The following is a 23,716-nucleotide window of genomic DNA, read 5'->3' on the forward strand; positions in this document are numbered from 1 at the left end:
GGTTGCCGGAAGAGAGAGAGCGCGCGCACGCACACACAGGAGCTCCGCGCTTTGCACTGTGGGGCTTGTAGTCCAGGTAGCCCGCGGGAGCCTGGACCGCTATAAAGCCCTGAACTCGAAGTCCCGATAGGTTTCGCTCTCTCCTGCTGCAGTCTTTGCGCCCAGAAGTCTGTCGGGGGCGGCTACATTGTGTCTATTGTATTAGATTGCCCTGCTCCCCCCCGCCCCTTGCCCGGGCAATATTTTGTACGTTTCACGGGAGGTTGAAATCGCGAGGGAGCGAAAGCATGGCCGATGAGCAGGAAATCATGTGCAAACTTGAAAGCATCAAAGAGATCAGGTAGGGTGCGTGTGTGTGATCCCCCCCCCTTCTTTCTCTCTCTCCCCCCCCCTTTTGTGCAATCTTAGTGGAGCAGTTCTGCAGCCTGATCCGATGCCTGTTGACTCAGAACGAAGCCCCACAGGGCTCACTCTCAGTCTCGGGTAAGTCTTCGCGTAGGACTGCGATTTAATTCTCTCTCCTGCCTCTCCACTCCCCCCCCCCCGCCCCCCGGTCTCGCACTCTTCTAGAAAAGCGGTTGATTTTATCCCGATATAAAAGTGGCTCCTGTTGATGCGCAAGATCCCTTGGGACATGACCTGGACTGGAGCTCTTTTTCCAAACAACAACCTGGGGAAGGCAGAATCGAACGGGTGGTGCGTGTATTTGGAGCATGCACAGAAGAGTTGCTATATCTTGCTTTTGTAGGGATTTATCTATACTGATGATGATGATGAAGTTTGTTATTGTTTATTATTGGCTGAGGGTAGCAGCAATAGAAGAGCGCAGCATGGATCCACATGTAAGTTGTTTTATTTTAAAGCCTCCTTCTCTACATCCTTTTTGGAAGGATGTCTCGGGGAAAACCCCTCGATTAGAGCTGTGCAGCCCGATGCTGTGTGTGCTTACTCGGAAGAAAGTCCCACTGTGTTCGGTGTGGTTTGCTCCCTAGTAATTGTGCACATAGTAATTATGAATATTGTGCACATAGTAATCATAGTAATTATGAACTTGAGCACGCTCCGGGAGAGAGCGGAGGACAGGAAGGCCTGGCATGTTATGGTCCATGGGGTCATGAAGAGTCGGACACGACTTAACTGCTGAACAACAATTGTGCACAGGGTTCCAGCCGGAGAGAGGAAGCAGCCATCTAGTAAATCCCTTAGAAGTAACAATAAGGCTCCAATCCTATATGCACTTCCCTAGAAATAAGGCCTGTTAAATTCAGGGGGGGTTACTTCTGGGTAGATATGTGTAGGATTACGTTGCAGGTCTCCAAGCAGTGGCAGAGCAGCTCTGGAAATGAACACGATTGGGAAGTGTGTATATATGAAGAAGTGTTTGCCAAAGGTGTTTTAACTTAGCAATGGTAAAAGGGAGGAGAATTGGGGGTTTTCTTTACCAAAAGCAAATCAGAGAGAATTTCTATTGAGGACTTCTTCATAACAAGTTTATCTTTGCCTAATACAACACATACCTTTCTTTGTGGGGAGAAAAGGATGTGCTTGATAATGTAGGGGTGTCAGCCTTCCCCAACCTGGTGCTTGCCAGATGTGTTGGACTGCAACTCCCATCAGGCCATGCTGGTTGGGCATGATGGGAGTCATAGTCCAGCACATCTGGAGGGCACCAGGTGGGGAAGGCTGAAACCACAGTCAAATCTGAATGGTTCTTCATCTGTTTTCTTCCTGTTAGTGGCTTAAGGAAGTAGATTCTACATAGGAGACCCATAGGAGAAGGAACAGGGGGCGGGGGGGGGGACAGGTCATGCTGTTAAAGAAGAAAAGATATAATAGATCCAGTGCTGCTGAGTTCTCAAAAGCACTCCTCCAAGCCCCAGCATCTGGGATTGCCCACTCTTTCATGCTATCCAATATGCTCTGAATTTTTATTCAGTGCCCTTCATACAGCATATGGTGGAGAGCATATTCTTGGGAGCAGCATTGGGGTATTGTTTCTCTTTCACTTTAAATGGGGCATTTGTGCCCTTTATAATATGGATGTCATATTCTGGTTATATTGCTTCATTTCCCTTGGCTAAGCCTGCTTTTGGGATGGTAAAGCCAGGCGCTGAAGAGGCTAAGCATACAAAGTAGGTGAAGCCACAAACTGGCAGAGTGTGTGTGTGTTACCACCCAGGCAGACATGTGTGAAAACTGAATATATTTTAATGCAGTGTGACACTGAATGGTTAACAGTGGAATCCTACTGAATTCAGTGGGACTTACTCTCAGGCATTGCCCTGCAAACTGAATGACAATGAGAACCCCATGTACGGCTGTCACTATATCATATCCTATGCATGTCTGCTCAAAAGTAAGCCCCACTGAGTTACTCCTAAGTAAGTGTGTATAGAACTGCAGCACTAGAGCAGGATTCCACCACAGCTTTACTAAGCTTAAATCCAAGGAAATACAATGAAAACAGATCAAATAGAGACTTGGATCTTTGGAAAAAGGTGATAGAAAATATATTCATCCAGAAAAAATCTGCATGCCAAGAAAAAATATAATAAAACTAAAAAGTGATCAGATTAAACACCTAAAGACAATTAACAATGAAGTACAGATGGCAGAGGTAGAAGACCAGAGATACGCAGCCTTGGGACCCTTTATCTAGAGAGTGCAGAGGAATATTATTTAGGCCATGGATTCTCTTCTTGAGATAATGCATTCTGCCCCAAGGGGGCATGGATGCATGAAGTGAAGCGGAAGCAGAGCTAGGAAGCCAATCCTCTGTTGCAAGACCAAGGGTGCTTTCAGAGTGGTGGCTTCAAGCACTAGCCAGTGTGGTGTAGGGGTTCGAGTTTGGGGCTGGAACTTGCAAGACCTGGATTCAAGTCCCACACATTCTCCATCCCTGCTGTACACAATACTAAGCTAGACAGACCAGCGCTCTGACTCGGCCTGCTCTGACTTTCTTTGTTGCCAAAGCAGAGAGTGCCAAAGGGCCTTAGAATACCGAATGTAGCACCTCATGCGGTATAGTGGCGAGAGTGTTGGACTGGGAGTCGGGAAATCCAGGTTCTAGTCCCCACTCAGCCATGAAGCTCACTGGGTGACTTTGGGCCAGTCACTGGCTCTCAACCTAACCTACCTCACAGGGTTGTTGTGAGGATAAAATGGAGAGGAGGAGGATCATGTATGCCACCTTGGGGTCCTTGAAGGGAAGGTGGGATATAAATGTAACAAATAAATAAGCTATGTGTGGAATTGCAATTGACTTTCCACACTTGGAGAGGAGGGAAGGGGTACAGTGTGTGTGTGTGTGTGTGTGTGTGTACATGTACATCCCAGGATGTTCCATACAAATCCACACTAGTGGGCGTGACATAGCCATGTGGCGGGGTGGGGTGGGGTGGAGAAGGAATAGTCTACCCTGACCTTGCCATTTTGAAACATTCTTCCTCACCCTAATTTTTCCTATCAGTTTCTAAAAAATCTGGATGGGGCTAGGATCAGAGACCAACTCCAAACAAGGGTTCGTTGTTCACTCATTTTTAATATTTGTGCTAAAGCACTTTTAAAGTTTTGGTGCTATTATTACTTACTTTTTTGCAAAGTAGAAGAAAAAATTAAAGCACCAAAAGTACCCCCTGCCCCCCCACACACACACAGTGGCTGTATTCACATAGAACTGTACACCAACAATTCTGGGTTATTAAACTACAGTGTTAACGAGTAACAAGGGAGAGGGCCTTTTCAGTGTTGGCCCCCTCATTTATGGGATAATCTCCCTGACAAGACCCACCTGGTGCCAACATTGTCATTTTCTCAGCACCAGGTTAGAACTGCCCTCTTCCCTCAGGCATTTGGCAGCGTATGATGAGTCTCTTGATTGTCTCTGGCTGATTGTTTTAAATTGTTTTAGATATATGTTGTTGTGTGTGCTTTTTGTTCTGTGTCATTATGTGAATAGTTTTTATGTTTTATATAATGTATTTTAATGGTTTTTAATTTTTGTGAACAGCCCAGAGAGCTTCGGCTATGGGGCAGTATAGAAATAGAATGAATGAAATGAACAAGCAACTTGTTTTCTCTTGATTCGTCCCTCACTTCATGCAAGTGGGTAAGCAGAAGAAACCTGGATAGGTTAGTGTGATGTTCAAACCTGGGATTATGGTTTCTTGCGCCCCAACAAGCCAGGATGAAGAACAAACCCGGGTTTAGAGCTGGCTTATGATCCTGGCTCCCTCCAGATGTGTTAGACTACAACTCCCACCATCCCCCAGCCAGTGTAGCCAACACATCTGGAGGGTTCCAGGTTGGGGAAAGGTGTTTTAAATAGACCTTAAAAGTCTCTTGTGTTTTACTAAGAGTGTCATGCTGGGCTTTTTTTTTATGATCTTGGTGTTTTTAGATTTGTTACTGGCTTGTTTTGTGTCCCTTTAAAACCACCGTTTGATATTGTTTTGCTTAAGTTTGTAAGCCAGCTTGGGAGGGCTTTGCTCTGAAAGGTGACATAGAAATCCCATAGAGGTGGAGTTTGAAATGCAATTTGTAAGAGGGCTATTTGGTAAGATTCATATATAGAGAGGGGGAGACATTAACTACTCAAAGCATTTTTCATTTCTTGCTTTTGGAGACTACTGATTCCCAAAGCAGCCCTCCCCAACTTGGAGCCCTCCAGATGTTTTGGACCACAACTCCCAGAATTCCTGTGCTTTGGCTATGCTGGCTGGGGTTGATGGGAGTTGAAGTCCAAAACCCCTTTGAGCCAGCCCTACAGATATCTGAGATGAGTCCTCTGAACATACATGAAGCTGTCTAACAGAGACAGACCTGTGATCCACTTCAGAAAATATGGTTTATGAATGGCTCCCCAGGGCCTCATGCAAAGGGCGTTCCCATCACCTCCTATATGGGATCCTTTGCCTGGAGATGGTAGGGATTCATCTTGGGCCCTCCTGAATGCAAACCAAATGCTTTCCCACTGGGCTAAGCCTTCTCCCCTTCTTTGTCCATCTTAACTATTAGGCAAACTGTCAAGCTTCTAAATCAGCCTTCTCCAGCTTGGCACCCTCCAGTTGTTTTGGACTTCAACTCCTATGAGCCCCATCTAGCATGGCCAATGGTCAGGAGTGATGAGCATTGTAGTCCAAAGCATCCAGACAGCACCAGATTGGGGAAGGCTATCCTAAATGACAGGCAGGAGCCCCGCTGGTTTTCATCTACCCAGTGGTTCTAACCTCTTCAAAAAATGTACAGCAGCGATCGGGAAAGGTGCTCATTGGTACATGCAAACTCGTTATCTTCAACACTCTCTTGGAAGTGTGAGCTTGAGAGAAGGGTTGACAGCACCTTCGCGGTACTATGGGCGGCAGGTGAGGCCATAATGAGAACAGGGCCCCTGTCTCGCTCATCGCTTCCGCTGCAGCCAGTGAGAGGGCCTGGTGCCGGGGAGGCGGATGTTAAAAGGGGCAACCTGACTTCCTGCTACTGTAGAAGCCTTGGCACCGATGATACACCATGAAGGAAAAGATCAAGAGGGGCCAAAGAAACAGTTCCAGACAATGGAGCATCTTTCACCATGGCAGGGGCTCAAAAGAAGAGTTGGTTAGCTTAGATGTGTCCAGAGAGTAGGGGCACTGAGATCTGGAAGGATGGGGCTGTAGCTTAGTGACAGAGCACATGTTTTGCATGCAGAAGGCCCCAGGTGCAATTCCCAACATCCCTGGGTAAATCTGGGAACGACCCATGCTTGAACCCCTGGAGATCCAGTGTCTACAATACTAAGCTAGAGAGCCACTCGACTGACTCAGTCTAGGCAGCTTCCCAGGTTCCTATCATCATAATTATTAGGTAGGATTGTAAGAGCGGATAGCATTGGTGTTTTGCTCTCTCTCTCAAAATACTAGAATCCAGTGTCATCCTGATTGGTGGGAGATTCAGGACAGATAAAAGGAAGGACTTCTTCTCACAGCACATGGTTAAGCTATGGAATTGGCTACCACAGGATGTAGTGATGGCCACCTATTTGGATGGCTTTAAAAGAGGGTTGGACAAATCCATGGAGGAGAAGGCTGTCAATGGCTACTAGTCTTGATGGCTGTGTGCTACCTACAGAACCAGAGGCAGTAAGCCTATGTACACCAGTTGCAGGGGAACATGGGTGGGAGGGTGCTGTTGCGCTCATGCCCTGCTTGTGAGTTCCTGGTCGACAGCTGGTTGGCCACTGAATCATAGAATCATAGAATAGTAGGGTTGGAAGGGGCCTATAAGACCATCGAGGCCAACATCCTGCTCAGTGCAGGAATCCATGTCAAAGCATCCCTGACAGATGGCTGTCTAGCTTCATCTTGACTGCCTCCAGTGTGGGAGAGCCCACCACCTCCCTAGGTCATTGGTTCCATGGTCATATTGCTCTAACAGTCAGGAAGTTTTTCCTGATTCACTGTGTGAACAGAACACTGTGTTCACTGTGTGAACAGAATGCTGGACTAGATGGACCCATGGTCTGATCCAGCATGGCTCTTACGTTCTTATGCTTCTCTGCTGAGCCATTCAGTAGTGCCCACTAACTGGATGAACAAATCCCATGTAAATGAAGAACCTAAGAGACATGTTAGATTAGACCAAAGGCCTATCTACTCTGGCATTCTGTTTGCACAGTGGCCATGGGGATCTCACAAGCAGCACATGAGCGCAACAGCACCGTCCTGCTAATGTTCCCATCATCAACTGGTACCAGTGGTGCAGTGGAGCCAGGACTCCGGGATGCACAGCTCCCGCACTTTGCTATTAGCAAGGATGCTGATGTCATTGCCCCCCCCCCTCAGAATTCCCTGTTTCCTGGGTGTTTCATTGCAATTTTCACAGCAGCTGGAGCGGTGAGGGGGGATGGGTCTTCCCAGCAACAATATATTGTTCCTTATTGTAATGCAAAGTGTTTTTTGGTGGGGGGAGTTGGTCTTAAAAGGACAACTAAGACCCATTAGCTTTACAAAACACTTCCTCCTGGTAGAGATGAAAACTGATTTCTTGATATGGATCAACAGAGCAGCCTGAATTTTTGGCTTCTCCTTGGGGGCTGGGCTAAGGGGGCTCTCATCATGAATGCCCCCCACTTCAAATTTCCCATGACGACACTGTGTGCTGCCTAGTGCCTCTAATACTGGAGGTAAGGTATAATCATCATGACTAATAGCCACTGATAGCCTTATCTTCCATGAATATGTCCAGTCCCCTTTTAAAGTCATTCAAGTTGGTGGCCATCGCCACATCTTGTGATAGCAAATTCCATAGTTTTAACTATGTGTTGTGTGAAGATGTTTGATCTGTTGTGGCTCTTCCACCATTCAGCTACATGGGATGCCCCTGGGTTTCATTTCATTTTTTCATGTATTTCATTTCTATACCGCCCAATAGTCAAAGCTCTCTGGGCTTTTTACAAAGATTCACAACCTTAAAAATACAATATTGTACATAATATAAAAACCACTTACATATGAACATATAAGCAGACAGCACACACACGCGTGCGCGCGCACGCACACAATTTTAACGATCAACAATAAGAAATCCCATGACCTGATTGAAAACCTTATCATACGCTGCCAAATTCCTGAGAGTAGAGGAAGGTCTTAACCTGTAATATAATACTGTTGGCTCCAGGCGGGCCTCACTAGGGAGATAATCCCATAATTGGCCACCACGGAGAAGGCCCTCTCCCTTGTTGCCACGTTCTGAGCATCCCTCAGAGGAGGCACCTGGAGGAGGGCTTTAGATGATGAGTGCAGTATTCAGGTTCCAGCATTATGAGAACACAATCCACTTTCTCCACACAATACATTTTTTCGACACCTCTGTGTCGCCTTACCTTCTAGAGATGATGGTTATAGAGCTGACATGCCAGTCAGTTGCTTGGTCAATTAACAGCCTGTTGTATCCGACCATGGTCAAATGCCTCAAATATCCCATGAAGCCAAGAAGGTCACTATGTAGGTGGAAACGTACCTTTACCACTATCTTTTTAATTGCTGCTTCTTTTCTTTTTTAAAAATGCTGCTAGTACTTTGCTTTGTTCCTATTTTAATGTCATATAAAAAACTAAAAGTAACTGTAGACTGACCTTGATGTTTCAGGATAAAAGCTGGAGAGAAGTGAATCGTTCACAGCTACGGAAACCTTACCTAACATTGTTCAAAGCTAGAATAGATCACTGGAATTGAGGTGTTTTAAAAATTAGTCACTGTTTCACAATGCTAGTCTATGCATTTGTTTTTATAATCATAATCATAGAGTTGGAAGGACCTCAGGGGTCATCTAGTCTGACTCCCTGTTCAGTGCAGGATGCAGCACCCTAGATAGATGGCCATCCAGCCTCTGCTTAAATCCTTCCAGTGAAGGAACAGCCACCTGCCAGAGCAGTCTGTTCCTATCTCCAACAGCTGAAGTTTCTTCTGACATTTAGCTGAAATCTGGACCCCTGCAATTTCCACCCATTAGTTCTAGGCTAATGGGTGCAACAGAGACCAAGCTCTGGAGGAATAGAGACCAAGTCTGCTCCATCATCTGTGTGACAGCTTTTCAAATAAATATAGATATATAGTTTTGTTTTTTCCCCCCCTTCATGGATCACTGCCTTGTTGTGGCGAAGGGGCTTGCGTAACTCAGTGAAGCCATAAGCTATGCCGTGCAGGGCCACCCAAGACAGACAGGTCATGGCGGAGAGTTCTGACAAAATGTGGTCCACTGGAGAAGGAAATGGCAACCCACTCCACTATTCTTGCCAAGAAAACCCCATGGAACGTATCACAAGGCTAAAAGAGATGACGCCGGAAGATGAGCCCCTCAGGTCGGAAGGTGTCCAATATACTACTGGGGAAGAGCAGAGGGAATTTCCAAGTAGCGCCAGAAAGAGTGAAGTGGCTGGGCCAAAGCTGAAAGGACACTCAGCTGTGGATGTGTCTGGTGGTGAAAAGAAAGTCCGATGCTGTAAAGAACAATATCATTTAGGAACCTGGAATGTAAGATCAATGAATCAAGGTAAGCTGGAGGTGGTCAAACATGAGATGGCAAGACTGAACATCGACATCTTGGGAATCAGCGAACTCAAATGGACAAGCATGGGCGAATTTAATTCAGGTGATCATCATATCTACTACTGTGGGCAAGAATCCCTTAGAAGAAATGGAGTAGCACTCATAGTCAACAAAAGGGTGGGGAAAGCAGTACTGGGGTACAATCTCAAAAACGATAGAATGATCTCAGTACGAATCCTAGGCAAACCATTCAACATCACAGTAATTCAAGTCTATGCCCCAACCACTGATGCTGAAGAAGCTGAGGTTGATCGGTTCGATGAAGACCTACAACCCCTTCTAGAACTAACACCAAAAAAAGATGTCCTCTTCATCATAGGGGATTGGAATGCCAAAGTAGGAAGTCAAGGAATCACCGGGATAACAGGCAAGCATGGCCTTGGTGTACAAAATGAAGCAGGACAAAGGCTAAGAGAGTTTTGTGAAGAGAACACGCTGATCATAGCAAACACTCTTTTCCAACAGCACAAGAGGCGACTCTACACATGGACATCACCAGATGGTCAATATCGAAATCAGATTGATTTTGTACTTTGCAGCCAAAGATGGAGAAACTCTATACAGTCAGTAAAAACAAGACCTGGAGCTGACTGTGGCTCAGATCATGAGCTTCTTGTTGCAAAATTTTGGCTTAAATTGAAGAACATAGGGAAAACCACTAAACCATTCAGGTATGACCTAAATCATATCCCTTATGAATATACAGTGGAGGTGAGGAATAGATTTAAGGGATTAGACCTGATAGACAGAGTGCCTGAGAAACTCTGAATGGAGGTGCATAACAATGTTCAGGAGGCAGCAACTCAATCCATCCCAAAGAAGAAGAAATGCAAGGAAGCAAAGTGGCTGTCTGATGAGGCTTTACATGTAGCCAAGGAAAGAAGGGAAGTGAAAAGCAAGGGAGAAAGGGGAAGATATACCCCACTGAATGCAGATTTCCAGAGAATAGCAAGGAGAGACAAGAAGGCCTTCTTAAATGAACAATGCAAAGAAATCGAAGAAAACAATAGAATGGGAAAGACTAGAGATCTCTTCAAGAAAATCGGAGATCTCAAGGGAACGTTTTGTGCAAAGATGGGCATGATAAAGGACAAAGAAGGCAGGGACCTAACAGAAGCAGATGAGACTACGAAGAGGTGGAAAGAATACACAGAAAAACTCTACAGGAAAGATCTTAATGTCCCTGATAGCCATGATAGTGCGGTCACTGAACTTGACCTGGACATCCTCGAGAGTGAAGTCAAGTGGGCCTTAGGAAGCATTACTAACAACAAAGCTAGTGGAGAAGACAGTCTTCCAGCTGAGCTATTTAAAATCCTAAAAGATGATGCTGTTAAAGTGCTGCACTCAATATGCCAACACATTTGGAACACTCAGCAGTGGCCACAAGACTGGAAAAGGTCAGTTTACTTTCCAATTCCAAAGAAGGGCAATGCCAAAGAGTGTTCAAACTACCGTACAATTGTGCTCATTTCACATGCCAGCAAGGTGATACTCAAAATCCTACAAGCTAGGCTTCAGCAGTATGTGAACCGAGAACTACCGGAAGTACAAGCTGGGTTTCGAAGAGGCAGAGGAACTAGAGATCAAATCGCCAACATTCGCTGGATTGTGGAGAAAGCAAGAGCATTCCAGAAAAACATCTATTTCTGCTTCATTGACTACGCTAAAAGCTTCGATTGTGTGGATCACAACAAACTGTAGCAAATTCTTAAAGAGATGGGAGTACCAGACCACCTTACCTGTCTCCTGAGAAACCTGTAAGAGGGACAAGAAGCAACAGTAAGAACCGGACATGGAACAACTGATTGGTTCAAAATTGGGAAAGGAGTACGACAAGGCTGTATATTGTCGCCCTGCTTATTTAATTTATATGCAGAGAACATAATGAGAAACGCCGGGTTGGATGAATCACAGGTCGGAATTAAGATTGTTGGGAGAATTATCAACAACCTCCAATACGCAGACGATACCACCCTAATGGCAGAAAGTGAAGAGGATCTAAAGAGCCTCTTGTTGAGGGTGAAAGTGGAGAGTGCAAAAGCTGGATTGAAACTCAACATTAAAAAAACTAAAATCATGATATCTGGGCCCATCACTTCCTGGCATATAGAAGGGGAAGAAATGGAAGCAGTGACAGATTTTATTTTCTTGGGCTCCAAGATCACCGCAGACGGTGACTGTAACCATGAAATTAAAAGACGCTTGCTCCTGGGGAGGAAAGCTATGGCAAACCTAGACAGCATAGTAAGAAGCAGTGACATCACCTTGCCGACAAAGGTCCGTCTAATCAAAGCTATGGTTTTCCCAGTAGTAATGTATGGCTGTGAGAGCTGGACTATAAGGAAGGCTGAGCGCCAAAGAATCGATGCCTTCGAACTATGGTGCTGGAGAAGACTCTTACAAGTCCCCTGGACTGCAAGGAGGTCAAATCAGTCCATCCTAAAGGAAATCAACCCTGAGTGCTCATTGGAAGGACAGATACTGAAGCTGAAGCTCAAATATTTTGGCCACCTAATGCGATGAGAAAACTCACTGGAAAAGACCCTGATGCTGGGAAAGATTGAAGGCAAAAGGAGAAGGGGGCGGCAGAGGATGAGATGGCTAGATAGCATCACGGATGCAATGAATATGAACTTGAGCACACTCCAGGAGAGAGCAGAGGACAGGAAGGCCTGGCGTGCTATGATGCATGGGGTCACAAAGAGTCGGACACGACTGAATGACTGAACAACAACAATAGTTTTTTTAAATTGCTTTTTATTTATGCAGAGAAAAATGGCTTTGCTTCCCTTCTCAAGGGATGGTTAACTGCAGAAGCGCACCTCACTGTTTGTGCTGTAACAAATAAAGTAGTTTTGCAAGGTCATGCTCTTAGCAAGGAGATGAAAGAAATCTTTGCAAACCTAAGCAGAGTGGAGAAGATGAAACAGGCATTTTTTTCCCAGGGGTGTGGAACCTGGTGCCTGCCAGATGTTGTTCAACTCCCATCAGCCCCAGCCAGCATGGGCAATGGTCAGGGATGCTGGGAGTTGTAGTTCAAAACATTAATTTCATTCATTTATTACATTTCTATACCGCCCCATAGCCGAAGCACTATAAAATATAAAACCATTCACGTCATGACACAGAACAAATAGCATACACACCAACAACATATATCTAAAACAATTTAAAACAATCAGCCAGAAACAATCAAGAGACTTATTATATGCTACCAAATGCCTGAGAGAAGAGGGTAGTTTTAACCTGGCACAGAAAAGATGTTGGTGCCGGGTGGGCCTCATCAGGGAGATTATTCCATGAATGGGGAGTCACCACCGAAAAGGCTCTATCCCATGTTGCTGCCCTCTGAGCTTCCCTCGGAGAAGGCTCCCAGAGGAGGGCCTTAGATGCAGAGTGTAGTGTTCGGGTTGGGTCTGGAGACATCTGGAGAGCCACAAATTTCTCACTCCTGTCTTATGGCTAGGCTGCTGTGTGTTGAAACATGTGAGCAGTGCCTGCCGGCTGAAACCTCAGAAACCCGAAGGGTGGCTGGATAAGCTTTCTAGCAGATGCAGAGAGAGCAGGGACTCAAGTGCCCTATGTAGCTCTTTGCCTCTCTTCATGTTTTACCAGCACAAATGATCCCAAATAGTAGAAGTTGCAGAACAGATTATGTAAGAGAAATCATGAGCACTTGCTCAATGTACATAATTTTATACCAGCTGCAGAATCTCTCTTCCTCCAGTCACAGAATTTGGATTGCCTAGATGGAGAATTCATTGTTTCATTTTAAATGAGCAGTGCGCTCTGTCATTGTCTGATGGAACATGGTGCTTTTTAGAAGATGAGAACTCTCCAGCTGTTTCTTTTACAAGGCTTAAACCATCAGTCCCTTCCTTTTTTAAATTTTATTTTTATTATGACATTTACATTCCACACTTTTTCCTCTTGCAAGGAACCCATGGTGGCTTAAATGGTCCTCTTCCTCCCCATTTTATCCTCACAGCAACCCTGCGAGGTAGGTTAGGCTGAGAGTCAGTGACTAGCCCACAGTTACCCAGTGAGCTTCATGGCCAAGTGGGGACTAGAACTGGATCTCCTGTGTTCCAGTCCAACACTCTCACCACTACACCACACTGGTTCCTTTTTTGTAATAAGGACAAACACAGGTGCTCTTTAGTATAAGTGTGAAAATGTAATTGACCAAGAGGCAAGGAGAAGTGACTTTCTCCTTTGCTGCAGCCTCCCTGCCATCACTCAGGAAGACGGTCAAGACTGGCATTAGCGCTGGTATCAACAGGCACCTGCTGAGGCCCATGTCATGGAAGGGGGCCTACTGCAAATCCCTAACGCCTCCTGTTCCTAAGGATGCATGGATCAGCGTATCTCCGTTCTGTTCTGTTTCTCATATTTATCTGTGATTGATTCACTCCATTCCGCTTTTGGATAGAACAGTGCTTTTTTTTTATTATTAAAATGTGACCTAAAATGGGCAGTTTGGGCTGTATCAATGCATTTTGGTCACAATTTACACATTTTTTGAGCTGATAACCACATTGCAAAGTTCTGAAAAGTGCAATTTCTGACATTACCGTGTTATGCTCCACACAGTGGTTCAGGGTGTGTGAATTGGTTTGTTCAGCATTAAAATGCAGACTACACAAAGCATCCTTGCCTCGTGCCCCTACTCGGTGTTGCTGCCTGTTCATCTGCCCTCTCTGAGCAAAACAGGAAGGAGCAGTAACCTCCTCTCCCTCTGGGAAAGAAGAGGTGGGTCCAATGAGAACATCGTACCCAAGCCCCCACACACGCACGCACAAGAATCCTGGAACTAGTGCGGAAGACAACACTTCAAATCGTGACAGGTCTATATCCATGCTAGCAAAACCAGTACCAGAGGCAGTAAGCCTGTGCACACCAGTTGCAGGGGAACATGGGTGGGAGGGTGCTCTTGCGCTCATGCCCTGCCTGTGGGTTCCTGGTCAACAGCTGGTTGGCCACTGAATCATAGCATCATAGAATAGTAGGGTTGGAAGGGGCCTATAAGACCGTCGAGGCCAACATCCTGCTCAGTGCAGGAATCCATGTCAAAGCATCCCTGACAGATGGCCATCTAGCTTCATCTTGACTGCCTCCAGTGTGGGAGAGCCCACCACCTCCCTAGGTCATTGGTTCCATGGTCATATTGCTCTAACAGTCAGGAATTTTTTCCTGATTCACTGTGTGGACAGAACATGTCTATGTCCATGTCTATGTCCATGCTAGCAAAACCAGCACCAGAGGCAGTAAGCCTATGTACACCAGTTGCTGGGGAACATGGGTGGGAACGTGATGTTGCCCTCATGTCCTGCTTCTCACCATCGCCATTGTCTGGGCCAGGAAGAGAGGCAGGTGAACAAGCAAGTTGCAAGGGTGAAGAGGAGGAGCAGGTCCAGGGAGATATTGTTACCTCCGGCTGGATGGCTTTAGAAGGAGTCTAGACAAATACCTGGAGGAGGAGAAGTGGCTACTAGTCTTGATGGCTCTGTGCTACCTCCAGGATCAGAGGCAGTGCAGCTGTGTGCACCAGTTGCTGGGAAACATGGGCGGGAAGGTGCTGTTGCACTCCTGTCCTGCTTGTGGGTTTCCTGTGGGCAGCTGGCTGGTCACTGTGAACAGAATGCTGGACTAGATGGACCCTTGGTCTGATCCAGCAGGGCTCTTCTGGTGTTCCTCTGTTCTAACCCATTTCTTTAGGAAGTGTACTTCATTGTGCCCTCGTCGTCTGGCCCTTATGACTATAGTCAGCATGATTAAATGCCTCTTAGCAAACCAGAAATGCCGCCCCAGCTTTTCTTTGATCTTTTCCATGTCCTTCCTCCCTCCCTCCCTTCCTTCCTCCCTCCCTCCCTCCCTCCCTCCCCCCTGCCCCCCAGGAATAAGACTCTGCAGATGGAGAAGATCAAGGCACGCTTGAAGGCTGAATTTGAGGCACTGGAATCGGAGGAAAGACACCTGAAGGAATACAAACAGGAGATGGATCTCCTGCTGCAGGAGAAGATGGCGCACGTGGAGGAACTGCGACTCATCCATGCGGACATCAATGTCGTAAGAGGCAGCCTGACCTGAGTGTGTGGGGTGGCTGGGTTTCTTCACAATCATTCAGGCTGCAGACTGTGCACACTTACCCGGGAGTATGCCCTGTTGCCTTAAGTGGAGCTTATTTCTGAGTAAACGGGTATAGGCTTGTGCTGCGAGGGGAGAAGATGCTATGTTCAGTATGGATGGTTTCGCTACAGTGCTTAATTTGTAAGCACTGGGTGGTCTTGCTACAGTTCTTAATTTGTAGAGGGAGACAGACAGACAGAGAAGAATGCTGAGATATTGACCCCATTTGCCTGTCACAATAACCCAGGGTTTTCTAAAGTCCTGGGCTGTTGTGAACAAAGCAGGAGCAAATGAGCGTGCTGGTTCCTGCTGCCTGATTGCTCTGGCTGCCGGATCGTTCCCGCTGCAAGCTTGCAAACTATGTAGAGGTTTCATTATAGTAAGCAGTACGTAGGAAGCTGCCCAGTATTGTCGACACTGACTGGCAGCAGCGGCTCTCCAGGGTTTCAGGCAGGAGTTTTTCCAGCCCTACCTGGAAATGCCAGGGATCGAACCTGGGACCTTCTCCATGCAAAGCAGGGGCTCTACCACATAAGTATTATTAATAAATAAATAAGAAACAACCCAGAGACGCTTCACCTCTGGGTGTGACGTGCGAACTGGGGATTCTGGGTTGTTGGTGGAGAGACCTGGTTTAATTGTGTCTCCCCCAAGAACCCAGAATTCCCAGTTTGCAGTGGATGTGATTAGATGGTGGAACCAGCATTCTTGCTCCCTCCCGTTTGTTCACAAAATCCCAGGGCTTTAAAAAACCTGAGTTGTTGTGATGAGTGAACTGGGCCTGCTGTGTAAGTCTTGTTGTTCTTAGGTCTATCATTGTGATCGAATGCCAATCCTGGGCTTTTTCTGAGCTCCTAAAGAGGCACAGTGTGCATACAGCCCCGATTAACTTCCCTTCTGACCATCTCATTGGTCTCTAGAGCAGCCTTCCCCAACGCAGTGCCTTCTAGCTGTTTTGGACTGCAACTCCCAGCATTCCTGAGCATTGGTGGTGCTGGCTGGGGCTGCTGGGCATTGAGATCCAAAACATCTGGAAGGCGCCAGGCTGGGGAAGGCTGCTCTTTGGAGAAGGTGAATGTGAAAACCTCAACGTCATATGGGGGTGCCCTAACACTGGCCGGACACCGGGGCTCAGCTGCTGTGAAGAGAGACGCCTGTTCAGCACCGGCCTCCTTGCTCCCGTTCTAGATGGAGAACACAATCAAGCAGTCGGAGAACGACCTCAACAAGCTCTTGGAGTCCACCCGTCGCCTGCACGAGGAGTACAAACCGCTCAAGGAGCACGTGGATGCCTTGAGGATGACTCTGGGCTTGCAGAGGTTGCCGGATTTGTGCGAGGAGGAAGAGAAGCTCTCCCTCGAGTAAGCTGGCAAAGCACTTCTTGATAGCTTGGGGGCAAACAGGAAAGGCAATATCCCTACCACTTGGGGATCTTGTTATATTTAGCGGTATATAAATATCACTAATAATAATAATAAATTTATGTATTTATTACATTTATATCCTGCCTTTTTCCTCCTTAAGGAACCCAAGGTGGCATACATAATCCTCGTCCTCTCCATTTTATCCTCACAACAGCAACCCTGTGAGGTAGGCTGGGCTGAGAGTCTGTGACTGGCCCAAAGTCACCCAGTGAGCTTCCATGGCCAAGTGGGGACTAGAACCCGGGTCTCCCGGCTCCCAGCCTGTCACTCTCGCCACTATCCCACTTGAGGTGCTACATTCAGTATTCTAAAGCTCTTTGGCACTCTCTGCTTTGGCAACATAGAAAGTCGGAGCAGGCCAAGTCAGAGCACTGGTCTATCTAGCTTAGTATTGTCTACAGCAGAACGTGTGGCCTTCCAGGTGGTGCCGGGCTGCAAGTCCCATCGTCCCTCACCCAGTCGGGGCTGGTGGCTCCACTTTTGGTGGGGCTGCGAATCCATTCTGAGTTTCAGTCAGAACCGTCAGAGCGCTAAAGGAGCTTTCCAGCGTGCTCAACCCTATCCCCCAAATGGGTTCAGCACCTTGTATAGTTGTTTTAGAGTTCTGACAGAAACCCAGAATGGATTCGCAGCCCCACCAAAAGGAGAGCCACCAGCCTCCATTCCCCTCACAATTGGCTGGGGCTGAAGGGAGTTGTGATCCAGCAACGTGTGGAAAGCCACACATTTTAAGGAGGAGCCTTTCCCAGACCTATCTTGAAATGCTGGGTCTTGAACCTGAAACTTCCTGCATGCAAAGTGTGTGCTCTGCTACTGAGTTGTAGCCTTTCCCCTTATATTTATTTATTTATTTATTTATTTATTTATTTATTTATTTATTTTCAGGGGATTGCTTTGGAGGGGATTGCTCCCCCCCCCAAAGGTTTTTTGCATTTATGCAAATCTTGGTGTTCCCCCAAGCATGCTGATACCCCCATCTTTGTGTGTGTGGCGCCATTTTGGCTACAATTCTGCTGACACTCACACCTGACCACTACTGGAGGGAGTGTTATAGGGACAAAGAGAGAAAGGGGGCAGGTAAGGCATTTTGCACTGGGTAACAGAGTGGTTAGAAAACCAGCATTTAAGTTTGGACACAGGGCAGACTATGAAATATCTAGCTCAGGGATGGGGAAACTCTTTCAGCCTGGGGCCAAATGTAATTTCAGAGAAGCTCTCAAGGGCTGCATTCCAGTGGTGAAAGGGGCTAAATACAAAAGTTTAGTTGAAAATGATGGGGCGGAAATACAAAAGAATACCAGCATGTTTTAGTTTAAATCAGTTACTGCCATTAACTAAGCCTTAGGAGAGGCATTTCAACCTATTCGAATGGAGTGGGAGAGGGGGGGACATGCAAAAGTTGGAAAACCATGAAATGATTGGTGGTCACAGGAAAGAGGGTGTGGTCATCTGGGCAACCCGAGTGGGCTGGATTTGGCCCACGGGCCTGAGGTTCCCCACGCCTGATCTAGCTGAACCATACACCTTATATGTTGCATGATATTGCTTGAAGATCATCGTTCCAAAACCCTCGGCCCCCGTTCTGACAACAGAACTGAACATGGCAGCCATGTGTTGAATAGTCCCTTCTCTCCCCATAACTTATCCATATTATTGTTTCCTCAGTCCTGCCAGTGGCAGCATAAGAATGTAAGAATATAAGGTGAGATCTGCTGGATCAAACCAAAGATCCTCCCATTTAGTGCAGTATCTTGTTTCCCACAGTGGCCAACCAGATGCTGAAGGATGTTAGGCAGGTGGCTACAAGAGAGGGAGCCTTCTCTGTTGTCGTGCCCCGCTTATGGAGCACCCTCCTCCTGACCATTGGCCATGCTGGCGGAGGCTGATAGGAGTTGTAGTCCAAAACATCTGTAGGGCACCAGGTTGCCTACCCCAATCATCCAAGGAAATCAAGCTGGTCATGATTCTGAATCCGTTTGTCTTGATTGTTCATCTTGCTCTCTAGTTACTTTGAAAAACAGAAAGCTGAATGGCAAACAGAGCCACAGGAACCTCCTATCCCAGAATCCTTGGCTGCTGCAGCAGCTGCTGCCCAACAGCTGCAGGTTGCCAGGAAACAGGACACCAGACAGACGGCAACGTTCAGGCAACAGCCACCGCCTATGAAGGTGAGGACACGTTGTTTGGGTCACTGGAGGATGCTGTGTTCAGGCAGTCTGGTAGGGGCAGAGCTCAAACATAAGCTTATAGGAACCCAGGATGCTGCCATATACTAGGTCAAATTATTTGTCCATCTATCCCAGGGATCGGCAACTTTGGGTGGTCTGGGGGCCAGTACTTCCCCAGACACCTGCCACCGCAGGCTGCAGTATCGCTACAGCAGGAACCACAAAACAAATCTGCTTGAAAACAAGCCAAATTTGTCCTTAGTAAGCCTCCATAGCCGTTAGAGAGGCTCATTAAGGACAACATTAGCTTTTAAACTAGCTAAATTTGTCTGTAGTAAGCCTCTGTAGCAGTTTCCTGCCGCATTTTGGTGGCAAACCACCATATATTTTTTTACTTTCCCCTCTCCATTTTTTTTTTTTGTGGGGGGAGGGCAGCGGGGGCCACATGTTTCTCACTCCGATCTGTGCCAGTACTTTCTACTCTGGCTGGTAGCAACTCTTTGGAATCATAGAATCGTCAGTCAGATGGGGCCGTGTCGGCTATCTAGCCCCAGGTGGGCAGACTTCATGCTTGCAAGATCTATTTTGATTTTGCTAGAGCCAGGAGATCTGCCACCTGGGGCATGGGGTAAAAGCGATACACTTGGAATGGCAGGATTTTGAGCCCATAAATACAGGAACTGAATGGAGCTCACAGTCCTTCCACCCTCCTTGCTACACCAAGCTTCCTTCACTTCAGGAACATGATTTTTGTGGATGTAGGGAATCATTTTGTTATTCCTGCTATTGAACAATTGGGAGCCAAAATTCAGATCTATGTTCTGCCCACCCCTGATGTGTTAAAGGACCAAACTAGACTTAATGCTAATTGTGTGCGTATAATTAACATGCATGGTTGTGTGTGGGGATTGCATTTAAATTTCTGGAGGGGGGAATTTCATTGCTGTTCGAAAAACAGCCAAGAATCCTCTATTCACGATCCCCCCAAAAAGCACTGTTTTCGAGAAAAAGATTGCACATTCGTGAGCTTGCAAATGCATTTGCAAAATGCATTGTTTTTGAAAAATGTGCACGTTAAAATGTGCAATGTTTAAAAAGATGCATTTTCACACTTTAATCAATGGGGGAGGGGGAGTGTGCACTTGGAAAAATGCAATTTTTTCTGTTTTCAAATTGCACACTTTTCCTGTTCAGGGGGCGCAGGGGAGACACTTACATTTGGAACCAAAATGAGGCAAAGTGAGCATTGAGGTGGAAAAGCAAGCACCTCGACAAACTCAAACAATGCTCATGTGCTGATCCCTAGTGTAGAAGCTGGACCTGCTTGCCTTACAGGAAACCCCATGTTCCTAATGGAATGTTTTTGTCACATTTTTAGGCTTGCCTATCGTGCCATCAGCAAATCCATCGGAATGCACCTATTTGCCCTCTGTGCAAAGCCAAGAGCCGCTCTCGGAATCCCAAGAAGCCCAAGAGGAAGCAAGATGAATGAAAAATGGAAAACGTGCCAAGGAAACTCGTGACCCACCCAGACCCCATTCCCCCTCCACCATTTCCAGTAGAACTGTAAATGTGACCAGAATTCATCAAAGTGCAAAATACGCGTGTGACTTAAGCTTTGTTTTTGTTTAATGTGATGTAAGCACAACTGTTTTGTTTGGACCTAATTTTTGTCTAGTCTTTTGACTCTTTTGCTTTCTAGGAAGACAGTAAGAGCTGATGGTGCTACATTTGTAACATGTCAAATCGTCCTGCCTTTTTGACTTTGTACACAAATAGAATACCAGTTTTAAGGTGAAGGCAGAAGGACATTTCATGCAGAGGATGCAAAAGGTGGCCTTGGTTCGGCTAACGAAATGAGATGGGTTTCATCTTTTAGTAAATGGACTGAAGACTTTTCTACTCAGCTTTCCCAAATGTCATGGTTCTCCATTCCCCATTTGGTTTTTATCACCACGGTATTTTTATATCGAGGCCATACTCTTCCATTAGTCTCCACTGTTTAAGAGCCTTTTAATAGTGCAAATCTGTATCTGTCTGGTTTTATAGGATGTGTAACATTTACTTACCCTCTTGTTAACCTTGCCAATGACCAGGTGTGTGTGTCTTCTGTACTTTAAAAAAAAAATTAAGTTCTGCACTAAGGGAGCCCAAATTCTGCTCTACCTGTGCACATTGTTCAACTCTCTTCCATCTATTAACCCTACAAATTTGCATTTTTCTACTGTTTTGCATAGCTTTGCCACTTTCTACATTTTTTTCATCATGAGGAGCCATGCAGGCCGTTGCCTTGTGTCCAAAGGGAATGTCAACTGACCACCCTTCTGAGACTTCAGCAAGTATAGCCCATGCATGTTAAGCATTAAGGACTAGAAACTTGCTTTTAAGGAGCTGGGAGGGGTGGGAATGAAAGCAGAGGCTTTCATTTTTTATGAAATGTTTTTATGCTCCTCCAGAAACAGGGGAAACTGCCTTGTACCAGCTCAGGCTATTTGTTCTTTCACCCCCCAGTATTGCCTGTTCTTACTGGCAGGACACTGCCAGTTTCTCAGGCAGGGGTCTTTCCACTATCTGCTACCTTTAAATGGAGATGTGAAAATTGAACCAGAGACTTTCTGCAGTGATGCTTGTGCTCTTTCACTGTGCTTAATCATAACACACACAGAGCCCTGGCTCCATAGCCTGTCTGATGCAAAAAAATAATTTAAAAGAAAGAGTATTTTCTAACGTTAGTCCTATGTAGAGTAGGCCCTTTGAAATGAATGGGACTTAAGTTAGTTGCAACTAAGTTAAGTCTCATTCATTTCAATGGGTTGGCTCTACCTAGGACTAGCTCTGGAAATTACCCCAAACATCCATTCTTCTTGCTCAACAAAAATCCTCTATTTCCCTTCATTGTTGGATGTTATTTATCTCTTCCTGAACTCCAGCAAGCTGTGCCTGACGGGTGAGACTTGGAGTCAATGCCATTAGGTTTGTTCTTACTACCAACATCCCGAAGATCAGCTCCAACCCTATTCTCTGGCAGGGAAAGTGTTGGGAGTTATTTAAACACAATAAAAATAATATTTTTTTCATGGTGGTGGAGATTCCAACCGGAAGGCAATAAAACCAGGTGATGTAGTTGAGTAGTAACTTTTAGGACACAGTTAAATATAAGCATATTTGCTGTAAAGTTAAAGCATACCCCAAAAACAGGATTTAAAATGTCTGCTTGCTTTATATGTGTGCAGTACTTTTTTAAAAAAGCGTGAATTAGACCCTTACGATACTTTTCACGTTCTAGTCCAGCCTTCTCCAACCTGGCCCCTTCCAGATGTGTTGGACTACAATGCCTATAGTCCCCAGCCAGCATGGCCAATACATCTGGAGGGGACCAAGTTGGGGTAGCGGTAATCCTTAAGTGGAGCTACATTGTCAGCCTTAAAAGAAGCTGATACAGGAACAGAAAGCAAGTGATAAAATATCTATCTTGGATCAGCTAATGTTTTATGTTGGAAGTTGTTGTTTTGGTTGTTTGACAGAGATCTCATACCTATTAAAGGGGCAGTATATTAAAAACTCATTTTATTTACCTATTTTGCAAGATGCTAGTCCTTATTGATCAGATTCTTTTGTAGAAGGATGGACATGTACACCTACACCAGAATTGTAGTGTTGTATTTGGATCAGTGACATTCTCTCAGCTGAACTTACTGTGTGGCATTATTGAAAAGATAAAATGGAATAACCCCCATGGATGAGCTCCTTGGAGGAAGAGCAGAGTACAAAATGTGGCAGATGATTGGTTGGCTTTGTAGAGCTCTGAATGGAGTCTTTCAGTGCCAATTTGCTCTGGTTAGAGGTGGGTGGAACCATATGGTTCAGCTCTAAAAGCATTGTGTTCAGATTATGTCATACTTCCAAGCTGGATTCTGAGATCCATTGATTTCTGAAGTAAATGCCCCAGTCTCTGTAATCTGGCCCTAAATAGCCATTCAACTGTGCTTTGCATGTGTGGGTGGCTTCAGTATGTCATGGCATTTGGTGACCTTGTCAGTCTGTTTTGCCACACACGAGTGGTGGTCATTGGTGCATCATGCAGTGCGAGACTGATTGTCATCAACCTGCATGAAGTGCCAGCAACTTCCGTATCCATGCAGCAGAGCTTAGCTCAAGGCTGTTCCAGGAGCAGCCAAACCGACTTGCCAGCAAATTCCGGTAGGTCTTGGTTTTGGTCCGCTTTAAGTTCTGATAAAGTGTGACCTGGAATCTGCAGCCAGAATTTGTCTTGAGTTGCAAATCCGTGGCATTCTTCGCTTTAGTGTCAGTTACATTTTAGAAACATTCCTCGGGATGGTTGACTCCCTTAGCATTTGCACTGCTGGTGTGCCCTTTTCAGCATGCAGTGAGTGTGCTTGTGTGCGTGCGTGTGTGTGTGTGTGTGTGTGGAACTATCCCCTCAAAACAAGCTTTTACATGCCTCTTATGCTGGCTGAGAATCATGGGAGGTGCAGTCCAACACATTTGGAGGGTATCAGGTTGGGCAAGTCTGGTCTGTACTGATTGGAAGTGGCTCTCCAAGGTTCTGGAGAAAATCCTTTCCAACCACCTGCTATCTAATCCCTTTGACTGGAGATGCCAGGGGTTGAACCTGGGGACTTCTGCATGCAAAGCACATGCCCTAGCAGTGAGCTGTGGCCCTCATCTTTCAGCAGCAATCAAGTGCCTGTAAGGTGGTTTATGCCGCTTGTGGGTCTCTGCTGGCTATTCATGATTAACCATGTAGTGACTCTGTTTCATATCTCATATCTGTTTCATATCTGTAGGGACTCTGTTTCATAGATGCTCTTCCATTCAGAAGTCCTTGGGCAAGTGGAACTCTGAAGAGCTGCTGGCTGCATTGAAATGATCCTGTTTCCTAAGCATT

At 46.0% G+C, this 23,716-nt stretch overlaps 1 protein-coding gene across 5 annotated transcripts; it reads left to right on the forward strand.

Moving 5' to 3' along the window:
• Window positions 1-223: 223 nt before the first annotated feature.
• ZC4H2 (zinc finger C4H2-type containing) lies at window positions 224-22,385 on the forward strand. 5 transcript variants are annotated; one of them, XM_084814156.1, is made up of 6 exons: window positions 224-340; window positions 4,010-4,131; window positions 14,984-15,155; window positions 16,404-16,576; window positions 18,645-18,807; window positions 20,186-22,385. In XM_084814156.1, the coding sequence occupies exons 3-6, from the start codon at window positions 15,000-15,002 to the stop codon at window positions 20,297-20,299; spliced, it is 606 nt and encodes a 201-aa protein (XP_084670282.1). In that variant the 5' UTR covers window positions 224-340; window positions 4,010-4,131; window positions 14,984-14,999; the 3' UTR covers window positions 20,300-22,385. The 5 variants fall into 5 exon arrangements, with proteins under 5 accessions (XP_084670282.1, XP_084670281.1, XP_084670280.1 ...); XM_084814155.1 differs by having other exon boundaries at window positions 4,010-4,108; XM_084814159.1 differs by lacking the exon at window positions 224-340 and adding an exon at window positions 399-483 and having other exon boundaries at window positions 4,010-4,108.
• Window positions 22,386-23,716: the final 1,331 nt, after the last annotated feature.

The sequence above is a fragment of the Heloderma suspectum genome, chromosome 9, assembly GCF_057233095.1.
Source record: "Heloderma suspectum isolate Gila_16-S chromosome 9, 16-S_ref, whole genome shotgun sequence".
Lineage (NCBI taxonomy): Eukaryota > Metazoa > Chordata > Lepidosauria > Squamata > Helodermatidae > Heloderma > Heloderma suspectum.